This window comes from Athene cunicularia (assembly GCF_003259725.1).
Source record: "Athene cunicularia isolate RWA chromosome 11 unlocalized genomic scaffold, athCun1 chr11_part1, whole genome shotgun sequence".
Taxonomy (NCBI): Eukaryota; Metazoa; Chordata; class Aves; order Strigiformes; family Strigidae; genus Athene; species Athene cunicularia.
Genome location: NW_020799113.1, coordinates 11,624,018 through 11,648,413, shown reverse-complemented (window position 1 = coordinate 11,648,413; position 24,396 = coordinate 11,624,018). Strand labels below are relative to the sequence as shown.

The following is a 24,396-nucleotide window of genomic DNA, read 5'->3' as shown; positions in this document are numbered from 1 at the left end:
GGGTGCTCTGCATCCGTGTTACAAAGCTGAATTCTTACAAGCCTTAGCACAAGGCCACCTAATTTACTTTTATATTTTTCCTGTCTAATGAAGAGAAATGCTCTAGCAAGTTCTTTTCACTGTCACAGAACTAAAACTGGCTGTAAAAATAATCCTTCTCCCTTCAGAGGTTTGCTCATGCATTGGCAATTGTTAAGATGCTTGCCTATCAACAGCCACTCGAGAGAGAATTTTAAATGGGTTTGTGACGTCAAAGAGGCCCAAGAAAATACAGTCTGGTGCCAAATTACCTCCATCATTGAAAGCACAGAGTAAGGAATAGATAACACAGAAATAAATCTTTTGTGCAGTAGCTATTTCATGATATGCTCTAGCGGCTCCAATAAGTGAGCTTGTCTGGTATAGGAATAGGTAAAGATGAACTTTCAGATTCTCATTTTCTAATTTACGACTAATGAAAAGCCAGTCTAATCTATCTGACATCCTGCTGTCTGGACAGAATGTCTGCGGGTAGCCTGGACCTTGCAGAGGGAAATGCCCTGACAAAGTTACAGCCTCCAAAAGTGAACAGTTTAAGTATGATGGACAAAAAACTGAATCTCTTGAATGAGAAGATGGACAAACTGTTGCATTTCCAAGAAGATCTGACAGGCAAACTGCAGAGAGTTAACAAAGGCATTGATGATGTCGAAAAAGGCATTAACAAGCTAACAGTATCCCGAGCAGCTCCTGATGAGACAGATGCAATGAAAAAAGGCCTAAAGGTATCGGACAGCACTAACCAGGCTGATATCCAGACCATCTGCTCAGAAGTGTTGAAATTGGTGAAAGCTGCCCAGCTAGATGCCTTGAAGCATAAGGAGAGGCTGGCAAAGATAGAGAAAAGAGTTGATACACTGGATAAAGTTATTACATTTGTGGGAGAAGTATTAAAAAATTCTAAAGTAGTGGATTTTATTCTTAGAGGCACTGTGCCCTGGAAGAAGGGGAGTCTGCTGGAAATCCTTCTTGAGGTTGGTTTTGTTTTACTGTTCTTTCTATTTTTCCATGACGTAGCAGGGCTTTAGGCTCTCCTGCTGGTTTCTTGCATGATGTATAATTCAGGATTTCCTTTCAGTATTGCTGTTACAGTTATTGCTGTGACCTTTGAATTGCAAGGCTCTTAAGGCAGAGACCAAGGCTCAAAACATGCCTTGCAGTTTTACGTCTGAGGTTCTCAAAGTGTGCCAGGCAATCCTATAAAGGAGTAGATTGCTACTGTAACAGGAAATTCAGTTTTTACCAGTGCTTTTGAAGATCAGCAATGTCATTCCAATTAGTGACCAAATTGAGGCCCCAGTAAAAAGTATGAGTAATATACTGGGAGCATTTTTTGTTGGAAGAAGCTTCTGTTTTCTGGATTGATCATGAGCTCTGATACAATGCCAGTTACTAAAACCCATGCTGGCTTGTGGTGATATTACTGAGCAGATGTATGTGTCCTTAGACATCTAAGTTGTCTTTATATGATGGAACTGTGACTTTACCAACTCCATCGACATTGTTCGCTCCTCAAATCAAATAGTTGTGTTTGCAAGTTCCTAGATACTGGTTCCTAAGCATTTCTTAATTATTGAGGACAGTGAGGGAGGACCAGTATGTAGTTGATGTGGTGTTTTGGAATTGATTAATTGTGGTTTTATAAGTACAGGCATCTGGCATTAGTTTTAGCTAATGGAGTTTTTGGTTTTCACTATGGCTTGTATCCTGCCGTGGGGAGAAACTGCAACAGTGGAATATGTTTCTTCATCCCAAGAATCTCCTTGTATGTAGAGGTGTGATTATGGTAAGAAGAACTTAGCTCAAATGGAAAAAGTCCATTGGCATCTTAATCCAAGTATTTTTCACCAAAACTGCAGCATGTTTTGGTGAAAGGTACACCTAAACTTTCAGAAGAACGGGGCAATGCTAGATGCTAATGTACCTTTTTAGGCTTTGAGTGCTCTCCTGTTCTCTCTTTTCAAGTGACAGAGGCTGACAAGTGAGCTGGAGTGTTAGGAGAGAGAAAAATTTATAGAGAGCTTCCATTAGTGTTGAGGACAAAAAACCCCAAATCATACATTAGGCATCAATCTTAATTCTGGATAGAGATTAAGCTTGTATTTGCAGTTTCAGTTTCAGTTCTACAGATTTTTTTGAGAAATGGAAGAGTTTGATACATTTTGGTAAAGCTGCATTGCTACAAGTTATTGCCTGCTGTCACTGCAAAATGACTGGAGACAAATATGGTCCTCCGCAGGATTACACCTTGGCCTGAATTGACAGTGCACGGTATGTCAGTGGCCAGGTGAAGATCGCTATAAAGGTGATAAACTAATTTAGTTTCCAGATTGTCAGTTTCTGAGTGAAAAAAAGCAGTAAGGAGGGATGTAAACAAAGGGAGGCGATGTGAGGCATATCGAAGGAATGTTTCACAGGGACTTTTAGCATCCTGTCAGAATTAGTTGTCAAGTAGCTACTATGCACTGCCTCCTCATCAGTGTTTGCAGAAGAGGAGACTGAAGGAGGTCCGAACTTCATCCAAGTGTTATGGATAGGTAGATACAGACTGAGAGGTGAAATGACCTGCTGTTGGTGACCTGATGGGCTAAGATGGGGTGGAGGTCTGTGTCCCAGGCTCTAACCACTGCCTGTAGAACAGGCAATATGTATTGGGCAAGCGGAGAGTTTTATGACTAGTCAGTTTTGCAGTATGACCATCATTGTTCTCTTTTTTTTTGGTTTCTGGCTATGAACAGTTTTTGAAATTGGAGCATAAGGTTGTAAGACCTTAAGATATGTCTATTTTGATCACAGGCTGCTGAGTGATATTTGATCTAGGCTTGAATTAGTGAGGAAGCACATGTACGTGACCTAGCTGGGGTAACGTGGAACAAAACACAGGTAAATTTAAAACCAAATTAGCTTGTGCTGAGCCATGTGCTACCTTTGGTTTAGCTTTCACAGCCTGTTTTGTGATAGTAGTATAGACAGGTCCAAAGAGCTCCACAGGGGTTGCACAAACAAAAAATTAGCTACCGTGTTTCCAGCATTTGCTGTTCTGTAATAGCGCGCTGCTTATCGAGGAGCTGGCTTAGTGCAAGGTTACTCGGTATGGAATGGGAGTGGGGAGGTCGTGTTTTCATTTCTGGGTGAAGCTGGTTGTTGATGGTATGACAGCATTCCAGGGATGCCATGGAAATGCTTATGGGAGAAGTTTTGCAGGGTTAGAGTCAAATTAATAAAAGACTATGGATTGAGCTCCAAAGGATCCAAACCTCAAACTTGTTACTTAAATCCAAACAGACGGAGAAACCCACCAACCTTAAGCTGTCAGTTATCCAAGGCTTTCTTTGCACGTAGGATTTTGCAAGAATAATGTTCTCTCCGGTCATTGTTGCGAGTTTGCTTAGAGCTGTAATAAATATGGTAATGATTTTTTACTGCTCTTACTCTGGGTGTTTTGGTTTTTGAGAAGGGGGATGTGAGAGAGCTCTGTTGTGGAATCTATATGGTGGGAGCATGAAATCCTTAACTGCTTTTACTAACAGATGTAGGGGCTGATTAACAGGATTCCTGCAAATCAGAGTTATCTACAGAAATATTTTAAATGTTGCTTATTTGTTTGTAGAGATAAGGATAGGAGGCTGCTTATCACTAGATTTTAACTATATGCCAACCAAAAATATGTTACACCTTTTCCTATTTTTGTGTAATGCTTTTTGCTAAATATTTAGTTTTAATTTGTTTTCAGATGTATTACTGTATGAAGTGTTCACTGATGCTATTACTAAATATCCCTCTTCTGTGTGTTCTTAATTGGAGGAAGAAATTTGCTTGAAAATAAAAATCTGCTTCTAAAAGACAAAAGTCACATTTAACCATGCCACAGGAGACACGTATAATGTCAAGTACATACACAAGAGCTACCATAAACCTAGAGGCTCTTTTTTGGTATCGCCTCTATCATAGCTCAGATTATGAATCTTTAGATGCCTTGAGACAAATATATTGATATCTTCAGAGACATTGCTTATCTTTCAGTCACCAGCCAAAAAGCAAGACAAATACAGCGTCATCTTTCTGTAATGTCTCTTATGTTTCACATGTCATCGTTTTTAATCAATGTGCCTAAAGCGGACAGCAGACAAAATCTCTGACAGTCAAAAGTTTTGGAAATCAGCGAGCTAATGTATTACTCCGTGTCGTCTTGTTTTAGAAGTATGCCTGTCTGAAAAAGCCGAGAGAGGCTGGAAGAAGGGAGTAAACACAGCAGTAACTAAAAATCCAGAAGACCAGAGGTGTTAGTGTCCATTTTACAGAGTCTGAATACCTACGTAGCTGAAGGAACCTAGTGGGAAATAAACACTCTCGGCCATAACTGCTATTCTTGTGTTCCCTTGTCATTTTTAGGCCAAAGATAAGCCTGAGGAGAGTGGTGCAAAACCTAAGCATGTGCTTAGTAACAGAGGAACCCAAACTGAAAGCAAGAATCCTCTGGAAGGTATGTATCACTCCAGGCATGCTACAAGCTTTGACTCTAGAATGTGCAGCAGACAAACTGGAAATTAATAGCCTGCTATTTCCCACTACCTGAATTACTCAAATGCAGTTGAGTAACTTTGTCCACCAGTACTGGGAAAATAGTTGTTCTCACCTCCTCTGCAAGATGATCTGTCCCCCAACTCAAACCCCACAAAATGCTAGAAGATCAAGAAACTAAAAGCAGCACCTTTGGCTGCACAGGTTTTTTTTTGCTATGGAATTAGTGAGCTGAATTGAGAGCCATACTTGCTTGGAGATACCACGAAGGTAGTGGCAATATCACAAAACAAACTTGATAAATTATTTTCCCTTAACACATCTGAACCATCCCTCCCTCCTCCCCCTCTCTGAAAAAGGGACATGTTGACATTGGGAATATCTTTTTTTGGTCAGCAAGTTTCATTGCCCTGTCGGGGCTAGATTCCTATTTAGGATACGTCTGTCAGGGCATTGCCCTCTTGTGTCCATTATTGATGCCTGTGGAGTTGCAACAGGGGCGAACATGATGTTGAGCAGGCCCTGTCATGTTGTTGTCTTCAAATTGTCAGTGAATCCTTTAAATTTATGGGCAGTCCCCCTTCTAGCTTCATCATTTAGGAAGTGATAAAAATAAAGCTGACAGTCACATTTCTGACTCAAAAGCTGTTTAGGATTGTTAACTAATATTGACTGCCAGTGACCTGTGCATGCTGAATCCTGAAAAAAGTTACCCTAGAAATTTTCACTGCTAATATTCACAACCATTGTCACAAGAACCTACTTAAGAACTTTCTTGTCCTTTTGTGGAAAATGCAAGAGCCTCTGTCTCAAGCCCCAGTGTCCCTTGGAGTCTTGCTCAGTGTGTCTCTGCCCCTGTTTTGCCAATTATCAGGCCTAGCATAAAGGACACAGCCAGCATAAAGGTGAATCAATAACCAAATTGTATTTGATACAAAAGGGTCAGTACATGGGTGAGTGCTGGGGGTACAAACATCTCAATCAGGTTATACATAATCAACATCAATCCCACTGACCCCAACGACGACACCGCACGACCAACAATGGGTGGGATAAATGGTGAAATGCAGTTTCCCATAGAAGCGATGGGATGGGAGACAACCAAGTCAACAAACCAAACACATCAGACCGAGGAAGCCACACACTGAATCTCCACACAGCCCACGTTTACAAAAGCCAGACCTGCCTGGAGCCCAGTCCCAGGGAGGCGGGAGGTCCTTCCCCAACAGGGAACTCTGCACAGGGCACCCACCTCACAGACAGACACTGCCCCCTCCTGCAATGGTCCCAGCTTTTATCCCCAAGTGGGACACCTGACCTTGGGTTACTGAGTGCGGGACACCCGGGGCTCATTGACCCAATGGCTCTGTCTGCGAGGTCAGCCCACCTGGAGGGAAGCCTAAAGGCAAACTCCCCCCCCTTGGGGAAGGGCTGTGGGAATCACCCACATGTCAACCTTGATTTGGGGCTTGGGGTTGGAACCCCAGCATTTCAGCCCCTCTGATGAGGTAGAGGGTGTACCAGGTTCAGTGGGCTCCTGAATGGATCTGCAGTGCCTGAACTACCCGTTATATTCACCCACAGAGTGATTTCAGATTTTGGATGCAGTGAGCTGGAGCCATGCAGGTCTTTTGTTTGCTTTATGGAAATCCAGATTAAATCTGTAACACTGCTGGAAAGCCAACAGAGCAGTTAAACCTCTGATTAAGCCAGAAACATTAATAATTGCTGTCTCAAGCCTGCTGGTGTAAGGATTTTAAACCTTTCAGGGGATTTCTTGCTACCTTTTCAGATGTACATAACTGCATAGGTTATTTTGAATGGTGGGTTACTTCATTACCTCCCTGTTTTGCTGTCACTTTTGTCAAGGATATTTTTATTAATGGCTTATTTTATTTAGAGACAAAAGGTGGGAAAAAGCTGGATGAAAACAAGGGAGCATGTGAGAAGGTGAATGCTTCTAGTGCTGTAGCCCACAAAGCTGACTCCAAACCCCAAGCTAAAGAGAGGACAGTGCAGCAGCAAGTAGTAGAAGGTGCTGGCAAAACACAGAACTCTAAGAGCTGTCAACAGCGAAAGGACATTGGTGTCAAAGCTTTGAATCAACACAACGGTCTTCCCTCCATAAATCAAGATCACGTAAGCAACCAAAATGTTCCTGCTAAAGCACATGATGCGGACGGAGTCCCACGCCTAGATGAGTGCCACAGGCCGCTTGTTCATGAGAAGCTCAGAAAGTATGAAAACAAACCTCTGCCGTCGAGTGTGGCATCTCGGGAAGCTGTGCCCTCCACAGCCCGGGCTATATCTGACACGGGGTGTGAGGTGACACGAACCAGGTAATGGCCTTTCTGTGTGATCTGAAACCATTTCACGCGTTAGAAGGGAAAAACAAAGGCCGGGTCATTAAAGGAGGCAACTCCTGCTGAGCATGATCCAGGGGGGAATAGCCGTGCTAGGGAAGGAGTGGTGAGACCTTACCGCAAGGGTTAAGGCAAAGAACTCAAAGCAGCAAGGGCTCTGTGTAAATTCCTGTGAAGCCAAGGAGTCGGAGGGCTAGATGAATGGGGTTTTTTGTATGATTGAAGCTTCTGTGCGTAAGAGATAGGAAGGTGACCACTCTATATAGCTAAAGTAGTTGGATGCTTATAAACCACTTGGTCCTTTCCAACTCCTCTGTTTCTGTAACTGGGAGGGAAGGAATTTGAGATGTTTAGTTTTGTCATATACTAGTAAATAACTTTAGTTTGCTGTCCTCAGTGGTTTTGTGGGTGTGTTTTATGCCTTGGTCACCTAAAGATATGCCCAGATAGAGATTAATAAAGGAATAATTAGCCTAATCTTTTCCTCATATAGGTATCTTGTAATGTCTTTCATAATCCATTTCCTTTTGAATTATTTATTTAGGATTTGATTTTCATTCCATTTATTTAAATTTTAAAAAGCCACACAGAACAAAAACCCACAACCATAAAACCCTTACCAACCAAGTGCCAACAGATGGAAATTCTGTGGCAGATTTTAACTGCCATGGTTCTCTGTCTGGGCTGGTGGATAGAAAATTGTTTGTTTATATGTATGTGTGTACATATGGGTGATAGACACACTCACACATACATACATATGTTACTTCATGTGGGATTTCCCCATTTTTGGTGTGTACAAATCAGTGCCTGAAGCCCAGACAACAACGTAACACTACTTTTGTGTATGTGTACTTTAATTTGAAAACTTTGAATTTGTAGCAGTACTTGTGAATATAGAGGGGACACTTAAATCCTTCTGTGCAATGGGTGTCTACTGGGATTACAGGACTTTTTTTTTTTTAAAAAAAAAGTGAATGACAAATAAGTTGTTATCAAACTGAATGAAAGTTGTCCTGATGCCTGCACATGAGGGAAGGGGTCATTGTGAAGACTGGCACACTGGGATATTTTTCTCATAAGAGGCTGAGTGTAAAGATGTGGCAGGAGAAGGTTCACTACTGTGGCCTCTATTGAAACGTTCAGGAACAACTTTGCCTACAGTTTACAGCCATAGTTGCCTCCAAGCTGGTGGCTATAACAACGCTGAAGCCAGAGGGACCTCCCTGTGCCTTCCCTGTGGGCTTTAGGCTCTGGCTGGTGGGCCATAGGCACTGCGCTTCACCAGCGGGAGTGGGTCCATCCCAGCTGCCTGCCAGGGCTCTGCCTGTATGGTGCTTTGAGGATGGCTCAAGGTGTCTGTGACGCGCTGGAGGAACAGTTGCTGTTACTCCTCGGAAGTCAGTGCTGGTTGATCATGATGTGCCAGGTGGTGAACTTGGAGATAGGCAGCAGCTTCTGAAGCAGCTGGTTGGTTTGGACAGGGGTTGTCTGAGCCCCAGAGACTTTGGTTTGGGGAGGAGGGAGGCGGGCAGATAACCGCAAGGCAGAACCTAGAGTAAACCCCAGGGGAAGCTGCAGCCTTCCTGCAGAGTACTGATTATGCTTTTGTGTGTGAAGTCAAATGAGGATAGTAAATGCCTCTCTAAAATGAATGCAACTTCTAATGAAGTCTGTAAGCCCACACGGAAGCATCAAAAGAACATTGTGTTCCCCTGCTTGGAGAAATGCCCAAGAGTCCTGCCGAGGTCAGGCTTGTCTAGATAGCAGTGGAAGTGTTTGCTCAGTTGTGTTCAGCTGCTCTGATAGCTCACTTCAGTGAGCTTAGATTCATAGCACAACTCAAGGGTGTTAAAGGTGCAGAAAATGAGAAACTTCAGACTCTTGTTATGCAAAAGCAGAAACATTTTCTTTTATAACATCTTTTGCTCCAATAAAAGAGGCAATAACTTTTGAAAAAAATTAGGTACATTCTCTCCTAGACATCAGAAATGTGCTTTACTTGCTGCTGTATAAAAATCTACTTTACAACTTCACAAGTTTCAGTTCAGCCTCACTGAAATTGGACTGTGTGCTCGTGACAGTTGGAGCAGTAACAGTCGACTCAAAAATTATCACACAATGTCTTTGATGGATTTAAGTAGCATAGAGAATTGTTTTTAACCCATAATCTTTTTAGGCAACACAAGAGGAAAAAAAAAAAAACCAACATAAAAATTTTCCAGTAGTCAGAGTGCCAAGGAAAATAGTATTGATGGAGTGAGAGCATTTATGAAAGTTACATTTTTAACAGAAAGCTGTGGAAAGAATGCTGTCCCATCAGAAGACAAACACATATGTCTGAGTGTTCAAGTCAGCCAGCTGGAAGAGGACTGGGATGGATGCAAGCTTTGGATCTATAGAGCCATATGAGTAGTCAGCCATTTAGCTAATCAGTCTGTAATTTGTGAAAGCAATCACTAGCCCCTCTCTGCCCAGATGAGTGGTATTTTGTTAGACCAACTGTAATAGCTGCAAAAAGTGGGTAAGCTTTCAAATGTGGGAGTAGTGCGCTGCAGTGTGAGACATTTTGTGTTCAGCAGAAGGCAGGCATATACACAGATGAGGACACAGAATAAGCGTCAGCATGCTTTTTGGTGCACTCAGTGTTGTATTTCAGAAGAGGATTGGTAGGGTTAGGTTTCTTTAATACTGTAGAAATTTGGGTTTGGAAGCTTATAGATTTTTCTACCCCACAAAGTTACAAAAGCAAAGCTAGTCATCTGCATAACATATCAATTGTTTGTTCTGCAGGATATCCATCAATGTACATATGACTGAAATGAAAGACAAGATTGAGATGACCAAGGAAGGAAAGTTAAATGATCACAGAGCTACAAGTCTCAAAGTAAAATCTGTATCCTCCACATCAGCAGAAGTAGGAGTCAAACAGCTGCCTGACAAATTAAAACTTCAACAGACTCCTAAAAACATCAGCACTGAGCCAAATCAAGTAGAGAAAGGGGACAATAAGCAAAATGAACTTGCAACTCAAACAGGGAAGAAACAGCCATTACCGAGCAAGCCCAAACCAGGTAAAAAGGCTGAAGAGAAATCAGAATTAAAATGGAAGCCCATAACCTCACAGAATACCTCTGCAAAGGAGCCTGTGAAAGATGTGGGTGTAGAAGTGAAAAACCATCAAGAAACAGCAAAAGCAGAAGAATCCCTGACAGATACCAACTCTGAGAGGAAAGAATCTGAGTCTGCATCTTCAGGGAGAAGTGAAAATGATGCTCGTCAGTGTACTGGAATGGCAACAGAGAAGACTAAATCATTGGAAGCTTGCAAAGAGCTTCCCACACAGGATGAAATGATCATTGGTAAGCTGCTTGCAGTTGCTCCTGGAAACTTACATTGAGGATTTTGTGCTCCTCCTGTGTTCTATATACAATACTAGCTGGGGCAGTGCTCAGCAGACCACTGGTGTGTTACAGTTCAAGAGCATTTTGCCATGGGTATCTCGGACTATGTAAATAACATGGGAATTAACATTTGTATAAATTCTTCTAATAGTAATTTTTCTTCTAAAGTGTGTTTTGGGAAAAAAAGTTTCTTTAAAATAAAATTGGGTAAAGAATATATGTAATAAGAAGAATGAGTAATTTTGGAAAAAATCAGTTTTCTTTACATTAAGCATTTATTCCTTAAGATAGAGTGTGCAAATCAGGTGTGCTTTAGCAACTATGGACTAGAGATCCTGCGAGCAGCAAAATACTGCAGGAGCAGTATCTTGCTGTGGTCTTTGTTGTGTTATTGGCCATAATCTCTTCTCTGTTACTGTGTGAACCCCTGATCACATTGTTTCAGAGAGTACTCTCTCCTGGCAGCATAAATACGTGTATGTCCCAGAACGTACATACACGGGTAGATGCCCTGACCTGGATCTGGCTTTCTCAGCAGTGGCTGGAGATGAGGTGAATACATGTTAAATCGCAGCCCAAGATATCTAGAGATTAACTGTAGAATTGCTTTGAATGAGGGACACCAAAAGTGGATTTATGGAAGCTTTACCCTAGAAAAACTTGGACATTACGTGTATCGTTGTTAACTGATTTAGCTTCCCACAAACTGATTAAACTTAATAGCTGTATTGTTAATGTTTGCAGCTTTAAGCTGGACATTGTCTGCAAAAATCTTGCTGCTAGGAGAAATTTCCTGATTTTACCAATAACTGTCATTATTTATCAGGGCTGTGTATTTGTGTTGGTCTTTCCAGCTGCTATACAATGATTAAAAGATCAAATGTAACTTTTTCCAAAATTCCAGGTATTTTTTTCAGGTGACCTCTTCTGTTAATGCCTAAACTAAGATGTTGACCTTCTGAAGGTGTCCAGTGGTTTTACTGTGTTTAAAAAAAAACAGGCTTGAGATTCAGGAGGTCGGATCCTATTCTCAGTTCTTAAAAGGGTGTTAGCAATAAAAGTCCCTCACTTGAAGTAACAGAGTGATTTTTTTGGATATTTTCAGCACCTCCCTCCTTACAGCTAGCTGCAAATGCAGTGGTTATTGTACTTGCATGCCACTCTAAAAATAGCGAAGGAATCGCATGCTTAATGTTGTCCAGATACTTCACTGCTTGTCAGAATTCCAGAAGAAAAAATGATGGTGTGGTAGAGGAACATGAAGCAAAGAGAAAAGATGGGAGAGAGGGCAGTGTGCTTTAGTATAAAGTTCTGAGTGTTTGCATTGGCAGCAGCTGGAGGCTGGCTTGTCCGGGTGTTTGTGTTGGCCCCAGTGCTTCTCCCTTAGAGCCTCACAGAAGCACCGAGGGCTCCATCAGCAATACCAGTCTGGGAAACTGGGTTCATCTCTTTAGGAACAGCAATGCTGGACATGGGGGAGCACAAGAGTATGGTTTTGTGGAGCTGTGGATACTGGGAGCATAGAAAATATTTGAGACTTCTCATTACACTTAGGAAACATGAGGTGATGTGCACATCCTGCGAATTGACATCATTGGTGTGAGGGAGGTGACAGAGTGCAGCAATGTGTGCAGAAACACCCCAATGACCACCAGCTTGTCTCCTCTTTAGATGACAGCCCTTCTCCTCCGGCTCCTTTCGACCATCGCATAGTGAGTGTCAAGCAGACAGAGGTGACAACATGCTACTCGGTGTGTCGTCATGAAGTACTGGGGGGGTAAGTATCCCTGTCCCTAATGCTGTACAGCAGCTAAGGCATGGAGAAATGCAGTTAGCTGGAGAGCTAGAGCAGCCTTCTTCAGACAGCCCCAGGGTGCGTGTGGGTGACAGGAACAAGCTCACTGCAGCCAGGGTGAGCAGGTTCATCCTTGAGACTTTCTCAACGGCTGTTGTAGCTGCTGGGTTCCTTGTATCAACCTTCTATTGATTTTTGGGGTGTGTGTGTGGTGAAGTCCCTTAGATGGCTGGTTTCTGCCCTAGTTTCATTTTCATATGCCTGACTGTCATCTTGGGTGATTTTTTTGCATTTGTCCTGGCCACAGCTCGTGTCGTGAGAAACACCTGTACCCTTTAGGCAGACAGATTCTGAGCATTTGAAGTCAGTAAAACCCATTAGGTCAGACCGCCTCCAAAATCTTTTTTCCATGCTGAACCGTGCATTAAAGAAAACTAAGGAAGAAGTTATAATTATTTTGACCTTATGTTTAGTTTTAATTCATAGGAAGTCTGCAGCTGCTTCAGTCTTTGTATTCTTGTATCCCTACTTATCTGTCAAGAAGGTTTGATATGCACATTGATCCAAGTACGAATAAGTATAAGCAATATGATGCAATAGCAGAGAAGTGATGTTTAGAAATCATCCCAAGGGGTATTAACATATCTGGGTGACATCGGGGAGAATTTATAACACGCAAGAAATGCAGTCTGTGGAGTGGCTACAGTTACTGGTCTTATAGTCATTTAAAAAGTTATGAGATCAGGACAGAAATATCCTTGTTAATATACCCACTAACGCATCACTGAAGGACAGCAAGTGGGTACAGTTACAGAACCGAAAAAGAATTATCATCAGGTCATCATACCGCAGTGAAATGTTGTAATACGAAGGGGGCATAATATTTTAATGTAAGCATTGAACAACTGGCTGGAAAGATAAAACTAATCCTTCATAAGCTGAGAGAAAGAGGAGATTCATGCTGCTGGCCACCTGATTCTGTTCACTTTGTACTGTGCTATTTTTAATCAACGATAAGAATAGTTGTATGAAAGTTTCTGCAGTGAGCTGTGCTAAGCCAGTTTCCCATCTTTTCCTTGGTATCAACAGGGGGCGTTTTGGGCAAGTTCACAAGTGCACGGAAATATCAACTGGTCTCAACCTGGCAGCCAAAATCATAAAAGTGAAAGGAGCAAGAGAGAGGGTAACTATGTTGCTGTGAATCCACTTTAAACCCGGCTGTGTTGCAAACACCTTAAACACCACTTCCCTGAACTGACCCGTATGAGCGACTTGTGGTTGGGTAGTATCAAATACTGTAAAATCTGTCTTAGTAAGTAGCAGTTTGGACTTAATGTGTTCTTTGCCACATGATTAAACCTTCTGCCCGGTGCGGTATAGCTGTTATTAGGTTTTACAAATAATTGTATTGGAATAGATTGGAATTCAAGGAACGTATTTTGCTTATTTTTTGGTAACTTGTTATTTTTTCAGGAGGAAGTAAAAAATGAAATTAATGTCATGAACCAATTAAATCACGTGAATCTGATCCAGCTTTATGATGCTTTTGAAGCCAAGAATAATATCACTTTGATCATGGAATAGTAAGTTTAATTTATCTCAGGAATTGTCAGATGTTTGGGAAATCGGGAGTGGTAATTCTGAGGTGCGGACAAGACTTGAGTGGTTTTCCTAGCCTGAGGGAGAGTTGATTTCATTTTCAGAAGGAAAAAAATATATGCTTTAAAGATAGTTTCTATAGGTTAAAAATTATGTATTTGTCAAGGTTACAGTTTAAGCAAATGATAAGAAAGGCAGCTACCTTTAAGAGTGTGAAGCAAATTACAAGATCGTTAATGAACAGAACTTCACTATGGTTCATTTTTCATTTAAGTTTAACTTACAGGCCCCAACTTTGTCCCTAGCTACCAAATTCCATAAAAGTGTGTGGGTAAATAAAATCTCATACTAGGGAGAGAGTGAAGGTGAGAGACACAGACAAGAGGGAGGAGTGAGGTGTTTTAAGTAGAATTAGTAAAGTCATAGAGAAGGTAGGAAGGTAATTAATTATATGCATGGTCTGCCTTCTTTGAATAATTTTAGGATTAATAGAAATGCCTCCCCATTTGAAGCTAAATAAGAAGTTTGATCTATATCAAATACGGAATTCACAAAAGGGAGATTTCATGATTTATACCTGCTGCCTTTCTGTGTAGTGGCATATTACTTTACAAAAACGTGAAGTTTTATAACCTAAAATCAGTTACTACAGAACTAATTTTTTAACGACATGAATGAAAAAAAAGCACAAAATGAAATAGTGAATATAAATATGTGTATATTGAAATTAATACCTGAAGTTTTTACCTTGCAGAAGCTCGTCAGTGCTATACATCTGATGTAATTTTCTCTTAATTTTTGTGCAGAATTAAGTTCAGTTGTCAGCCCATTTAAAATAGCTTTCAGTTTGAGAAGTTTAATTTAGTAAATATTATAGATTGAAGACTTAGTTTCTCTAGACTAATAAAGTGAGCAAGTAATGAGTGCTTTGGAACTCCCTGTAGGTTCTCCAGGTTAAATCCGATTGAAATCGTATCAGCAGGTTGTATGGGTTTGGGTTTGACACATATTCCCCCCTAACGCAGGTTGATATTTAATTTCACACTCAGAAATAAGTCTCTTGAAGTCATTGAGAATACTGATACGCTTTATATTGGATGTGTTCTTAGGAGCCTTGCTAAATTAGAGAGCCCAAGTTCCTGACTTGGAAATAAATTGAGCTAATGGGGATTTTAGGGTTTTTAACGCTTTTCTATGTCAAAATATTAGTCTTGATGGTGGTGAATTATTTGACCGGATCACAGATGAAAACTACAATCTAACTGAGTTGGATGCAGTCCTGTTTACCAAACAGATCTGTGAAGGAGTCCACTACTTGCACCAGCATTATATTCTCCATTTAGATCTGAAGGTCAGTATTCCATACTCTCTGCTTTTTAGCAATGCTATGGTTTGGACCACCACAGAGTCTCTAAGTACAAGAGTCATTTCTCATTTCATGGACTTATGTCATAAAGGAATAGACTTCGTGCAGTAGTCACAATGAATGGAGCTCTAGAGATTCATAACTTTTTTTCAATGTCTGTTTGGCAGTTTGCTTAGAATAGTGAAATGAACAGGATTCTGTGCTTTTGCCTCTCGCAAATCAGAAGCTTTTCATTCTGTGTGGAATTAAACAATGCCCTTTTGTCATCAATGAAAAACCACACCCAGAATCCTCTTTGGCTAGGAAAGTCTGCAGTCTTGCCAGTTATCAGGCCTAGCATAAAGGACACAGCCAGCATAAAGATGAACCAATAACCAAATTGTATTTGATACAAAAGGGTCAGTACATGGGTGAGTGCTGGGGGTACAAACAAGTCAGTCAGGTTATACATAATCAACATCAATCCCACTGACCCCAACAACAACACCACACAACCAACAATGGGTAGAATAAATGGTGAAATGCAGTTTCCCATAGAAGGGATGGGATGGGAAACAACCGAGTCAACAAACCAAACACATCAGACCGAGGAAGCCACACACTGAATCTCTACACAGCCCACGTTTACAAAAGCCAGACCTGCCTGGAGCCCAGTCCCAGGGAGGCGGGAGGTCCTTCCCCAACAGGGAACTCTGCACAGGGCACCCACCTCACAGACAGACACTGCCCCCTCCTGCAATGGTCCCAGCTTTTATCCCCAAGTGGGACACCTGACCTTGGGTTACCGAGTGCGGGACACCCGGGGCTCATTGACCCAATGGCTCTGTCTGCGAGGTCAGCCCACCTGGAGGGAAGCCTAAAGGCAAACTCCCCCCCCTTGGGGAAGGGCTGTGGGAATCGCCCACATGTCAACCTTGATTTGGGGCTTGGGGTTGGAACCCCAGCATTTCATCCCTCCACTTCTCCCTACGCCCTTCTAAGTGTGTTCAAATACATATTCAACCATCTTCCTATTGTTTGTACTTGTTACTAACTGAATCTGAACTGCAGTAAAGTGACCATGGCTTCCTAACGCCCCAATTGATCTTCTTGAAGAGAAATACTGACTGGGGTTGTTTTTCTGCTTTTTTATACAGTGCCTTGATATTCGACCTTGTTGGCCTGTAGACAGTTCTGCAGTTCTAATCAGTTTGGACACCATCACCCCCCCCCCCCCCACCTTGAAAAAATATTCTCATTGGGAAAACCAAAGGATGCATTTGACATGTTTCTTGTGGCTTTCTGTGGAGCTACTTTTATATTTCAGGAGTAAATCCAGTGGGTATGCCTCAACCATCAGACTGACTCGACTGTTTTACACAAGGGGGCCTTTCCATCTCAGAATCCATTTGCTATCTATGGTGAAATAGAGGAATGTTGTCAAACAAGAACAGAAGTTAAACTTCTTTATGGGAAGTCCAAAACCAAACCTTTCACTAACTCAGTATGCCAGTCAAATACTTTCTAGAACAGAAAGTATTATACTAAAAAATGCTATGAAAATCTCTGAGATTTTTATATTATTTTGCTAGATCTCTCTCTCAAACAGTCATATGTGTAACTCAAAATACTTTCTTCCCTTTGTGTAGCCTGAAAACATATTATGTGTAAATCGCACAGGAAACCAGATTAAGATTATTGATTTTGGATTAGCAAGGAGGTAAGAGTTCAGCTATTATTTTATTTAAAATAAAACACACAAAAAACCCAAACTAAAACCAAACAAGCCCACCCCTCAAACCTCCAAACCTCTGGTGTGTTTTTGGTAGTTCTTGGCAGGGGAGGGGTATGTATTTTAGTGACTGTAAAGTACTTCTGCTATGTGAATGAGCTAAGCAGTATGCTGCTGCAGGCATGGGTTTTCTGCTGTGTACATTAATTATCTAATTACTCTTTCAAATAACATTTCTGTTGGATAAAGCTATACTGCTGTTCTAATTATCTCAGAATGATTCCCCATATAGAGCTGTTACTCCGGGGACTCCACGGAGGCTCTCAGACTTCTTGACTGCTGGGTTTTATTGTGCAGGTTCTAGCTGTGGAAATTATCCGCTAAACTCTTTAGTTAAATAAGTTGATTGATGGGGAAAAAACAAGTGCATGTTTGAGCCGTCCCTTGTGAAATGGGCAACCCTCAGAGAAGTATGAACTTGCCCCCATTCTTTTACTTTGCTCACACGAGTTTGTTTAAAGGAAAGCTGTGAGACTATGAGTCTATTCCCCTAGAATAAAAAGGAATGACTCCTGTTAGTGTAACAGTAAGAAAACCAATATTTTTCTATTTCTTTTCTAAATCCTTTGAAGCTTTTCTTAAGCCAAAACTTGGTACATTTATGCATATATGTACCTACATGTTTGTATATATGTGTCCAAGGCCTTTTTTTCTTTTAGAAGTATTTTATGTAAACAGAAATTGATACATCAAGGGTGGTTTGGTAGTTTGGGGTTTTTTTTCGGTTGCTTCTTTTAAATTGGGAGGCTAAAGATGCAAACTTCTACTAAAGCAGTTTTGAAAACAAGATCTTCAGGAGAGAGAGATGTAAAAACAGTGCTTTAATGGTTTGTTCTCTGTAACTCCAGCTGCCATCAGTGACCATTATTACTGGTGCAGTTCTGTAACCTTTACCTTTTAAGCAATAGAACAGAGTAACTTTCTCCCTGTAGTAGAATGTTACCAAGCCCTAATAATCCTCTTCAGAGTCCACCTTAGCAGTTATATTGTGCTCATATCTCTTATACAGACCTTTACCCTGAGCTATAGCTAGGTACATCCCGCTAAGCAAATGCTCTCCAAACCTTTTTTAATGGAAGTCACTTCATCTGGTTTATGCTGGACATCCCGTGGAGCCTGGCAGAGAGTAAAGCTGCTGTCATCTGTGGGGGAGGTCTTTGCAGGTCTTTTTGGTTTTATTGCCCTTGGGTCTTCCCTCTGGTTTTGCTTTAGCAAAGGGATAGCTGATGGTATAGTCACTTGAAGTCATAGCAAAATTCACAAATTTATTCTTTAAAGATGTTGATGCTGTCCTGCCTGCCTGGGGAGTCTGCTGTGCTTGCTCTGCCATGCTTCTATGGCAAAAACCCATGCCTTGTTTTTTACGAAGGTGAGATGTGTTCCCCAGCCTGCTCTCAGCACTGATGTGTCTCTCTTTCTGGTAAAGGTACAAACCTTGTGAGAAACTGAAAGTTAATTTTGGAACTCCAGAGTTCTTGGCTCCTGAAGTGGTGAACTATGACTTTGTTTCCTTCCCAACGGACATGTGGAGTGTAGGCGTCATCACATACATGCTGTGAGTAACCCTGTGAGGGGTCGTGGTGCGGGCACCAGAGGCTCTGCAAGAACACGCCAGTGGAGGGTATCTGCAGAGCAGGAATGTAGCAACCACTGAGCCCATCTGGCTGTGACTCCTCCTAATTTTGTTAAAAATCTCAGCTTTTAATGCGAAGGCACCTCGCTGTGCACAGAAAGTCTCTAAACAACACATAATCCTTTCAATAAATATGTAAATGTTGTTCTTCCTTATGTTCTTCTTCCTTACCACTTTATTTAGCAAGGTAAAATGAGTCAGGACTTTTTTTACTCAAAATTGCCCAAAGCACATCAGAATTTTCATTTTGATTGTGTTTTTGAGGGCCTGAGTTGGTTTTCAAATTTGCAATCTGATCATTTCAATAGCTTCAACTTGGTGTGCATCTGCACAGAGGAAATAATGTTGGTTGTTAGGCCATGGGTCTGAAAAAAATTTCATGTTACAACTAGGGCTAAAACTTTTCTTGGATATCTGGATGGCACCATGGATGGCTTGCCTGTCCAAAGTCTGCCTTCTGATGAGCTGACTTGGCATCCCAGAATCTTTCACAGATGCTTTCTGTGAACTGAATACATTTCTGTTTTAAATTTGTATGTTAACCAAAACCCAACTGAATGAAGTAATAAATGACTGCAGCAATAAATCTGGTTTTGGAGACATTGAAAAAAGTATGCTATTGTTCAGAATTGTTTAAATCAAGCTAAATATGGGCATGGGCTTTGGTTTAGGAAAGGTCTTGAGTCCCCCTAGCTTTCCTAGCTGGGAAATCACTGAAGTATGTACATAGATCCCCACTGAATTAATTTCCTTGGGGAATCTATTAACAGTGCTCCCTGACGTAGCAGAGTGAACTGCTAGAGAGTAACACCAACATCACAATGCTTTATTGCTCCAAACTGTTGGTTTATCTTGGCAGGGATGGAGAAATGGAACACCCCTACAGCTGAGAGACTTTCCTCTCCATAAGCTAACAACAATTACAAAGCAGAGAATTTGTAGAAGGAAAAATGCATCTTGCATCTAATTGCTCCATCTCCCTCCTGTTCTTTCTTTTTTTTAAGGCTTAGTGGCCTGTCCCCATTCCTGGGAGAAACTGATGCAGAGACAATGAATTATGTAGTCAACTGCAGCTGGGATTTTGATGCAGAAGCATTTGAACAGCTATCAGAGGAAGCTAAAGATTTTATTTCCAGACTGCTCGTGAAGGAGAAAAGGTACTTCTTCAATCGTGAGGACAATAGCACCTAATGATGTTAAGTTCCTACTAACCAACTGTTTGGATTGCAGCCGACAGTGAGAACTTACTATGTGACATTTTTGGATGCTGTATCGGTGCTCGCTGGGCAGTTCCTCACTGATTCAAAAGCCCCTGTTTAAAAGGAAAATATCTGTGTACCTTGGCTGAAGAAAGGTGCTTTTTGCAGTAGCATCAGTATGGGCAGAACAGAGGTGATCTGGAAGGATTTGCCTTGTAGGAATCTCTTTAGTATTCCTTTTTTGAGCAAAAACTATTTCTATTGTTACTTTGGATTCTCACAAGCCCCACCACAAATTGCAAAAATGTCTCTTGAATACCATGGAGGATAAACAGAAGCTGCAGCTGTGAAAATGTGCATTGTTCTCTTCTAAAGTGGTCTATATGCATTTGGTAGATATTAAGGAATGTTTAGAACTTTACTCTGCATGTGGCTTCTCAGTCTTGGCTCCACGGTAATAAGTGACTGCACATTCAGAACAGGAGCGAATAAGGATGATCCTGATGTCACACCGTGGCTACGGGGTTGGATAAGTGAGCAGAGAAATTTTTCTCTTGCTGAGTAGTGATACAAAACTAATCAAAACAGGAATGATGCATACAGTAAAAGAGATTGGTGTTTGAGGGGAATTCAGAGGAGTGCTTGGAATATTAACAACTTCCAGATCATTACCTAAATCAGACAAGTCAGTTTTAGTACTAATTAAATTTTGAACCATAAGTCATATGAAAAGCTAAGAATAAACTGAACTTTAGCATATTGCCAGCAGGAGACAATAAAGGGTTTTTTTTTTTTCCTCTGACTGTAATGATTTGCTATAAGACTGTAACATTTGGAGACTGTAAAGTTTGCTTTTTTCTATGCAATGGGAATAGGGAGGTCCAGAGGGACACTATGCAAAGTCTGCTTAGAAGCTGTGAATGCAATGACTATGCAAGAAATGAGTGTTGTCGGTGAGATGCAAAGAGCAACAATCAGTTGGCCCAGTTGTTCACACGGTATATGGACGCCTCTGCTCTCCTACAGACTGGGCACCTTTACCATGCTGGGACAGTAGGTCTGGCCTTGTGCAAGGTCTGTTCCCGTCTCCCCTGACTACTGAAATCAGGTGTGAGCAGGCAGAATTTATCTTTTCATCATCTTCAGTGACAGCTCAAAGTGCAGGAGTTAGGCATACGTAGGCTTTTGTTTTGAAAAAAGGCAAACAAAACTTTTTTTTCTCAACACCCCTCCGCCAAGACTTCCTCTATTGCCATGTATTTCTCAAAGCTTTTTGGATGGCCCTTCACATCTGAGCCCACTGTTGAATGTCAGGATATAACGTATGCCTAGCTTGATTCAAGTTTAGGTGAATAGACAACTGCTTTTTAAATACGAGGCACAGAATAAGCCTGCACTATTAGGACAGACAGGTAACACCACAAATATTATTTTTCTGTATGCACTGGTTGTCTTAGCAAAGTTCTGCCTTCACATAACAAAATGATACATAAACTGATGAACCTGTACAGCTGCTTCTTCAAAGGAAAAAAACCCCACACCCAAACCCAAACCATAAAAAGACAAAATACAGTGTTTAACCATAGCTCAGTCAACCCACTGCAGACTCACCAGCAGGTTTTCCCACTGCTCACCCCTTAAGACTGGTGAGTGCAGGATGTCATTAGGATCCTGTGCACTGGGATGAACAGCATCTCCACTCACTTGTGTTGGTTCATTTAGGGCAGGTTCTTTATCAGTAATATTGAGGAGCACAGGGCACAGAAAAAATAGCAGTGAGGGTAGCTGGATTTACATGGCAGATTTCCTCTCCTACAGCTGCCGGATGAGCGCAACGCAGTGTCTGAAGCATGAGTGGTTAAATGATCTACCTGCCAAAGCCAAGAAGTTCAAACTTCGCCTGAAGTCCCAGTTGTTGCTGCAGAGTTATATGGCTCACAGAAAGTGGAAGGTAAATGGACATAGTCTGGCAAATTTACTTCCAGGGGGAAGATCAGCACAACATAAGGCAGTTTTGTGCCTCCCATTGCAGAGTCAAAGTGTGGGGGAGAGAGAACTCTTCAGGACATTACTGATAACTCCATGCTCCTTCAGAACTAAATTTTTTTATGAAGTGAGATAAGAATTTCTATTGGAGCCTCTACTGGATTATAGATAATCAATCTTGGAAGGTGAACAAAGTGATCTTATTACAAAGAAGTCTGTGGAATGTGAGGAAAACTCAGTGAGGACCATTTCTTTTTTCTTTTGTCACTGGAGAGTTGTAATTCCTTGCCAAGGAGTTAAACTAGATGTTTACACTTTTTCCACTCCTCCACTCCAACTGTTTAGTCACGGGCTTCTGCACTTGCATTTAAAAAAAAATACATAATCTAAAGACATATTGCTGCACAATTCATAATAATGCTGTAGAAGTTCACAGTACCAGCAGTCTGTTCTGCAGTAATCAGTGGTTCCCTAGTACAACGCTGTTCTGCACTGCAGTCTGTGCAAGGTGTGGGTGCCTAGATTTATCAGGAAGAAAAATCCATGTCAGCTACAGAAAGGGTCCTTTACCTCAGTTGTACTCACACTTGGACTGTTCTGTTTTGTTCACAGAAGCATTTCTATGTGGTGGCTGCTGCTAACAGGCTGAAGAGATTTCAGAGTATGTCTGTCAAGCTTGCATAAGCTTGTATGAAGTATCTACTTTGACATGAAGCTATGGAAGAAGGACTCAGTATCATCAATAATTTTTACCCCTTTGTTTTATAATATAAGGTTCTGGGTCTGTCCTCCTCAAATATTATGTGTGTTAGTGCTAAGGTTCCAGAAGTACCTCAAGAAAGAGGCACTGAAATAATTTCTAGAAGCAGAAGCGTCCTTGTTTGTTTTTACAAGTTTTTAGTAGTTGTACATAGTGATGAAAAAATGTCATTATTAGGGCTGACTTCTTGCTGAAGGTTTTGATTCCGCAGGGTAGGGTATTGTCCGTGTGTTAAAACCAGAAAACACACCATCAGTTTTCTGGTTTTTCACACCAAGCATGGGATCTAAAGACTTTCTTCATGACTGATATATGTCATCAATTTTAGAGCACTGCCACAACAGCGGCACAATTTTTCCCTTGGCTGTTTGTTACTTAGAACTAAAAAGACTGGATATTCTTTTCTTCTGTGAATTTTTCAAAAAGTTTAATTTTATTTTTTCCCCCCAAACATGATGATTCAGTGCAGCTACTCAGAGTTGAATGGTTTTGGTTTGTTGGGCCTTTTTTATTCTACTCTTTCCATTAAGAAATAGTCACTGCATAGTTCAGAAATAGAAGGAATCCTGGTTTGAAGCAACTTCAGTCAATCCATTGCTTCCTTTTCTTATGGTGAGTTGAATAGAGCTGAATTAATTGAACTTTTGGAAGGAGTTAGCTAAAACTGCCACAAATAAAAAATGCCTAATGACTGTTAGGTCTATGCAAAAAAACCTCAGTTGCCCAGAAAAGAAGAATTTCCAGACGTTGTTTTATATGTATTTAAAACTTGTAAGTGCTTCTAATTGGCTGGGACTGCAGCCCTTAACTTTGTAAGTTTTAGTTTGAGGATTTTTTTCACCTCTCTGACAAATTTAATGAAGTCTGAGAAGTTGATATGGTGTGATATGCAAAACAGGTTTTGTTGCTGTTCAGTGGCAGGCAAAATGGTGTGCTGCCAGACTCTGCCTTTAGCCTAGTTAGGAGGTTGAAGCCCTTTTTTTTCTCACCTTGCTCTTGAACATTTTTTCTTCACAATACTAACTTATTTTGGATTTTAAACTTTCCTGATGTATAAAGTGTTGCAGTCACTAGCTCTCAGCTGAAAGTATAGTATTATTTATTAAACCCATGGTTTCCTTCATGCTTGTTCTAGATTCTGCAAAACTCAGTGTGAGCTGGATGGGCTTTTAGGAAAACCAGAAGTTAATACTACTAAAACTAGTGTTCCAGCAAAGACATCAAACCACTGTAAAGCTCCCTTTATGGACTTTCATGTCCCTTGAATTGGCAAAAGTGTCAGTTGCTAATAAAGAGGTTTGTAAGACTGGCTTGCTCTAGTCTAGCTATCTTTTCCATTCTGGTGCTTCTCACTTTGCATAGTCCTGAATTCTGGACTTCTGCAGTATTTCCAGAATTGAGACAGAGAAAAATTATTAAATCAAGTGAAATAATCTTGCAATCAAGTGAAATAATCTTGACAATGTTATCACCTTCTGTGAAGGCCCACTTCTGTTCATGTTTTTCTTCCACAGTGGTTTTGCATGCTAAATGTGATTATATTAATTGGTCTGTATATTTCTGAATTAATACTAATAAATTCCATTAAAGTGTAACAAGTCTATTCCTCAAGTTTGGTTTAACACGTCCCTACCCCGCCCCCGTCCCCTGCTGCCAAAAGCATCCGTGAGTAGGTTTTAACAGCAGAATGCTAATGTATGAGGTTGGAATCCCCCCCATCCTGAGGCCCCTCTGCTACATATGCGTTACAACAGCAGATGTTTTGGTACAGCTCATACTTCATGTGGGTTAATTATCCAGTATTTTCTCTGCACATCAGGCAATTGTTTGGAATCCATTCCCCAGTAGTTACTGTTACATTTCAGAACTCTCCTCAGGAATGAAATCAGCTCTTACTAATTAAAGTTGGCTTCAAGTGATTTCTTTTTTTATACACTGGGAGAAGTAAAAGGAAAATGGG

The 24,396-nt window shown here is 41.0% G+C and overlaps 1 protein-coding gene across 1 annotated transcript; it reads left to right on the top strand.

The window, feature by feature from the left end:
• The first annotated feature begins 500 nt into the window (after positions 1-500).
• Positions 501-24,346, top strand: MYLK3 (myosin light chain kinase 3). Its single transcript, XM_026856609.1, has 14 exons — positions 501-1,013; positions 3,382-3,447; positions 4,432-4,522; positions 6,461-6,899; positions 9,717-10,285; positions 11,999-12,104; positions 13,212-13,305; positions 13,596-13,705; positions 14,931-15,072; positions 16,716-16,786; positions 18,285-18,413; positions 19,496-19,648; positions 21,509-21,641; positions 22,289-24,346. Exons 1-14 carry the CDS (start codon positions 501-503, stop codon positions 22,358-22,360), a joined length of 2,688 nt encoding a protein of 895 aa, XP_026712410.1. The 3' UTR covers positions 22,361-24,346.
• Positions 24,347-24,396: the final 50 nt, after the last annotated feature.